This window comes from Clupea harengus, chromosome 23 (assembly GCF_900700415.2).
Source record: "Clupea harengus chromosome 23, Ch_v2.0.2, whole genome shotgun sequence".
NCBI lineage: Eukaryota > Metazoa > Chordata > Actinopteri > Clupeiformes > Clupeidae > Clupea > Clupea harengus.
Window position 1 is genome coordinate 12279877 of NC_045174.1, and position 6000 is coordinate 12285876.

General features: G+C 45.2%; 1 protein-coding gene across 1 annotated transcript in view; it reads left to right on the plus strand.

The window, feature by feature from the left end:
* hectd2 (HECT domain containing 2) overlaps positions 1-6000 on the plus strand; it is a 35577-nt gene that overhangs the window by 9375 nt on the left and 20202 nt on the right. The window contains exons 8-12 of the mRNA XM_012833389.3: positions 88-197; positions 2064-2212; positions 3132-3255; positions 4312-4408; positions 5991-6000. The exon at positions 5991-6000 is cut by the window's right edge and continues 98 nt beyond it. Coding sequence (XP_012688843.1) covers positions 88-197; positions 2064-2212; positions 3132-3255; positions 4312-4408; positions 5991-6000 — 490 coding nt within the window. The remainder of the gene's footprint in view (positions 1-87; positions 198-2063; positions 2213-3131; positions 3256-4311; positions 4409-5990) is intronic.

The window sequence follows — 6000 nt, forward strand, 5'->3', positions numbered from 1 at the left end:
ACGGCCACATCAGACTTGTTAACCTTGAACAAGGCGGATCCGAGTCATCACTGCTTTAACCTTTTCTTTCTCTCGTTGTTGTTGCAGAACCCGCAGTACACCAGCACAGCCACGTACGTCATCTTCGCACACTTACTGCGAAAGATCAGCAGCCTAGCAGAAGCTGACCACCATTTCCTCATGCACTGGTTCAAGAAGTGAGTCTGTCAGACCAACCATTCTTCCTCCTCCCTCCTTCCTCTTGCCTCCTTTTCTCTTTTCTTCTTTTCCTCTTTTCACCCTGAGTCTCCTCTCGTTTGCTGAAACCTTCACATTCAATCCCTCACTCACTCATTTACTCACTCACTCACTCCCTCACTCACTCACTCCCTAACCTCGATGTATCCTCTTACTCACTCTGCCTCTATCATATTTGCGTGACTTTCATAGCAGCCTGTTCTAAGTTATCCTGCAACCTCCATTTAATCTCAGTCATGTTCCGTTACGCTTCTCATTTGAGACTAGTGTTTTTAAAGTGGACCAGCGGCGTCTTGAGGTGACATCACGATGGGTCTGAGAGTGACTCCCGTGGCGTGTGTGACTTGATGGAGGCACAAAATGGCCGCCTCATTTTCACAACAAACCCGGTGTGCTCTCTCGTTCACTCGTTCACTCTCATTCAGTTGAGCGCATTTTTTTATTTGATTTCATTTTTTTTTAGCTAGCTTGGCTGAAAAATGAAGAGTGTCTTATGAACGCCGACACCTCCCTTGAAACCCTTCACCACATCCAGGCTCTCTCGGGCACAATCAGTGACAGTATGTTGCACTAAGGCTTAAGTGTCACTGAGGCTGTGTGTTTGGAAGGAAGGCGCTCCGTTCCCAAGCGGCCCGGTTTTGAAGAGGGATTAAAGGGGCTCCAGACTCTTCCTCTCCTCTGTGTGTGTGTGTGTGTGTGTGTGTGTGTGTGTGTGTGTGTGTGTGTGTGTGTGTGTGTGTGTGGATGGGGATGGATGGGTGGGACGACAGGATGGCGGGGCGGTTGTGTGTGTGTGAGAGTGTGTGTGAGAGTGTGTGTGTGTGTGTGTGTGTGTGTGTGTGTGTGAGTGCATGAGGACAGGCTGAGGCCGAGGCTGACGTGATCCCGGTCCTGCACACGCATTGTTTAAACATCTCCATTACATCTGTGCAAAGCTATGTCTGTCTCACTGTGTGCAGAACACAGCACACACACACACACACACACACACACACACACACACACACACACACACACACACACACACACACACACACACACACACACTCACCCACAAAGACACAGAGCACAGCCTGCACTGTAAATGGATGGCTGTCAGACGTGCTAGAAAAGCAGGCCCAGCTGGTGTTTGTGTGTGTGTGTGTGTGTGTGTGTGTGTGTGTGTGTGTGTGTGTGTGTGTCTGTGTCTGTGTGGATGTGTGTTTGTGTGAGGGGGTTTGTGTGAGTGTCTGTACATATCTATCCCTGTTTGTGTGGCTGTCGTTCTGTGTTTGTGTCTATAAACACAATGTGTGATTTTGTGTGTGTGTGTGTGTGTGTGTGTGAGAGAGAGAGAGAGAGAGAGAGAGAGAGAGAGAGTATGACAAATATATGAGAGAGTGAAAAGAGAGGATGTGTCTGAGGGGAGAATGTGTGTGTGTGTTGTTGTTAACCATAGTTAGAGAGTTAACCATGTGTAAAGCTGACTGTCATTCCTCTTCCACATAAATTAAGTGGATTGTTGTTTCCCTCCATCATTATGCCTGTTTGTAGATGTGTATGTAATGTGGATTCCATCTTGAGTTAACTGTCTGTAGATGCGCTATCGCATATCTTTTGTATCTCTGCAGATGTGTCTATAAAGTGGACTATATCTTGAGTTAACCATCTGTAGACGTATAAGTGGACTATATCTTGAATTAATCATCTGCAGATGTGTGTAGAAAAGGAGTCAAATCATGAATGAATCATCTATGGATGTGTAAACAAAGTGAACTGTGTCTTTATATAACCGTCTGTAGATGTGTATGTAATGTGGATCGTCCCTGCTTTTTCCTCTTCCTCAGGCTCTCTCCGAAGCGCTTCAAGCAGCTGGTGGAGCGTCTGCAGCTCTTCATCAGCACGCGGCTCTTCCCCGCCCGGCCCGAGGAGCTGCCGCCCATGGCCAAGTGCTCCTGGTGGATCCCCTCCGCCACCAAGGTGCTCTCCCTGCTCAGTGAGTGACCCCCTCATGGATATCCTCCCTTCTCCTCTCTGTCTGTGGAAAACCTGTCAGAGGCTGTGTTTATGTTTTGTTCATGTTATAATGGAGAAGACTTTATGTTATATAGATATTATACACTGTATATTTTCGTACTAATCGCTATTTTTTTTAATGATTCAATTTTTTCATAACAAGACATAAGAACATCAATAATGCATGGGGAAGAAACAAAAACTATGGTGTACTGGCTTTAAGCGATGAATTACATGCTTTCATCTCAACAATTCACAGTACAGTTGAGTCATCCATTTCTGTGCTTGGCTTTGACACTACTAGGGCTCTACTGAATTACAGGTGTTCTACTGAATAAGCTGCAGTATAAAATGTTTGTACATTGTTCGCCCATTTTCCGTTTCCCAGATTCCATATTGGCTTAGCTCTGAAGCCCTTGCTACCTTGATGTGTTTACTTCTCCTTCAGTGTTTGTCTCTCTATGTCTGGTCTGGTCTGGTTTGGTCTGGTATAAAAGAGATATTTCATGTGTGTGACAGATCTGACTAAGCGGAGATGAAACACAAAAGATCCATGAGACTATAAAGATCCTCCCCATTCCAGTGCTGTTCAAAATCAGAGAGGACTAGCCAGATTTATGTGACAAATGTATCCTATTTCTTTCTTCAGTCTGAAATTGATGGTGTTATGCCGTCATCTGGTCATATTTTATATTAACCATCACAAAGTGTTGTCTCTTCTCAAACAACTAACTCTTTTAGTTGAATCGTGTCTGATAAACAATAAAAAGAGTGACAATCTCATAAAACAACTGCAACAACATCAGTACGATCAATTATGTAAATCACAACAACATCGAGCATCAAATAATGCCTCTTATCTGACCTGTGACCTGTGACCTGTGACCTCCTCTTGTTAGACGCAGCCAACAGCATTGCCACGGCAGCCATCCTCCCTTTCACCGACTTCTATAACCTCACCCTGGACCACACCGACTTCATGGAGGACTACCGTACCTGGCAGACACACGGCAACTCCAACAGGTAACGTCAGCAATAACCTGTCAGTGATAACACACCATGATCCACACACACACACACACACATGGTTACACACACACACACACACACACACACACACACACACACACACACACACACACACACACACACACACACACACACAGTGTAGATGATTATATTCACCACAGAGAATACATATAATTCTATTATCACCGTCTGAGCCTCCTGGTTTAGTTAAGCGTTAAGTGTGATCTAAACTACCACCATGCTCAGGTTCCATGGAGATCTTCTATAGGTAAAAAAAGCCTTTAGCAAAACATTGGTCAGGGCCCAAAACTCTCTGTCCCTGAACTCCAGTTAAAGGCAAACCCCCTTTCTCCATTTGGTAGCTCTGTCTATTGAGAACTCTTTTTTCTACCACAGTGTCTACCAAGTCACTGTCCAAATTCCACAATGTCGCCTGTTGCCATTTCATAATTCTGTTTTGCGGAGCCGAATAAATACTGAATGTCTCTCTGGTATTTGCTTTGATGCTAACAGTACCATCTCATGGTTATTGTTTTGCAGTGAGTGAACCATTTCCAGCCTCTTTCATGGCTCCTTCAAAGCTCCTCACTGCATTTCATACCCGCCCTGTTACAGCTGCGTTCGAGGCAGGGCTGACTGCTCCAATCTAAAATCCAGACAGAGGTGGATGCTAGAAGCTTCCACCTGATACAGGCAACCCGACTCTCCTCTGAGACTCGGACCTGAAGTGTAGCCAATTGGGCCTTGAGTTCAGGGGATGTTTTTTTTTTCACCCATGTCTTGAGATTCAAATTCTGATAGTTGTCTTTGTCCGAGCCAATTAGGTCTGGAGTCCATTGGTTGTTTTTTCTCACCGATGAGTGAATTTTCACCTAACAGATGCTCAGTTTATGCCAGTTCCCCAACATCATAGCCAATTAGGCATGGAGTCCATGAGTTTTTGTCATTGATGTCTTTTGGTTCTCTGCCAGTACCCCTTTCCCTGCTTGTTTGGTTCCTAACCAATGAGGCCTCAAATTCATGTGCTGTTTTTGTCACCGATGACATCAGGTTCACCTTCTGCCAGTTTCCCTTCATCCTCTCTGCCGTGGTGAAGAAAGCCATCCTCCAGAGGGACTCCGAGCAGCAGATGATCAGCATGGCCAGGGTGAGAGGTCATAGTTCAAAGGTCACTCATGTACTCCCACCCTGACCTCACCTATACAGCCACACCTACAGAAAACAAAAGTTGATAGGACACACATCAAACAAATCAAAACTATTCCGTTTTATTTATTTGTATAGCACCAGTGGTAATTTAAATTGTCCCAAAGCACTTAACAGAGCCCAAGGCTGGAACCCCATAGAGCAAGAGTTTAGGCCACCAGTCTACAGGAGCAGACCAATCTGCAAGCTCCTGGCCCCACTCTGCGTGGGTTGTCTGCTTGAATGACTCACAGTGAGTAATAGAGAGGCTAGGAGAAGGATGGAGAGACATGTGCAATTATTTAACTTTCAGCTGCTGAGTGAATGACCCCCCCCCCCCCCCCCATACACAGACTCACACACACACACACACACACACACACACACACACACACACACACACACACACACACACACACACACACACACACACACACACACACACACACTCCACCCACCTTCTCTACAACTTTTAGAAAAGCTACAGCTTGTTTGCAAATAGAGCTTGGGAATTTCCTGAGGATAGAGTGACTACTTTTTCGGCTGCAATCGTCAGGGGACTGTTGAGGGGTATTTACATGAAAAGCTCTCAACTCTGTCCCCAAAAATACACATACACACACAATTATGTACACACAAACATACAGACACACACACATAGACATATACATACATCAACACACACACACATGGTTACAGGTTCACACACACATTTAAACACACTCTGATGAGGACATAGGTCTGTATACATCCTCTCTCACCCCTTCACATACATACACACGCACACACACACACACACACACACACACGCACACACACACACACACACATACACACGTGCACACGCACACACACACACACACACACACACACACACACACACACACACACACACACACACACAGAGACACACACTGCAGCAGACACAAACAAACACTGTCACAATCACACATAGCAAAATGGCGCTCAAACCACTGGAACATAAACAGGGTGTAGCGTGGGAATGGGGCGCCTGATAAGACCCGCCTGTGTGTTCTCTCCCTTTCCGCTATGTTTCTCTCTTTCTCCATCTCTCCCCCTCTCTCCCTCTCTCTTTTTTTCTCTCTTGTATCTGTCTCTCTTTCTCTGAATTTTGCTCTTTAAATTTGCCTTTTCACTCTCTCTCTCTCTCCTCATTTCTCCCTGTTTCCTTCTCACCTTTTTTCAATCTCTTCATCTCTATCATTTTTTTTCTTTAACTTTGCCTTTCCTCACTCCCCTCTTTCTTCCACTCTCTGTTTCCCCCCTGATTTTTTCTCTTTCTCTTGCTCTTTCTCTTTCCCTTTGCCTATTCCCTCTCTCCCTCCCGCTCTCTCTCTCTCTTTCTCTCTCTCCTGCAAATCTGTACATTTTCTATGTGCTACATTTCAGCCATTTCCCACTACCCCTCTCTTTATCTCTCTTTATTTTTTCTATCTTTCATTTTGCCTCTTCTTTCTCTCCCTGTCTGTCTATATCTCTCCATCTATTCTCTCTCTCTAACTTTGCCTCTTTTCTCTGGACAGCAAACACTAG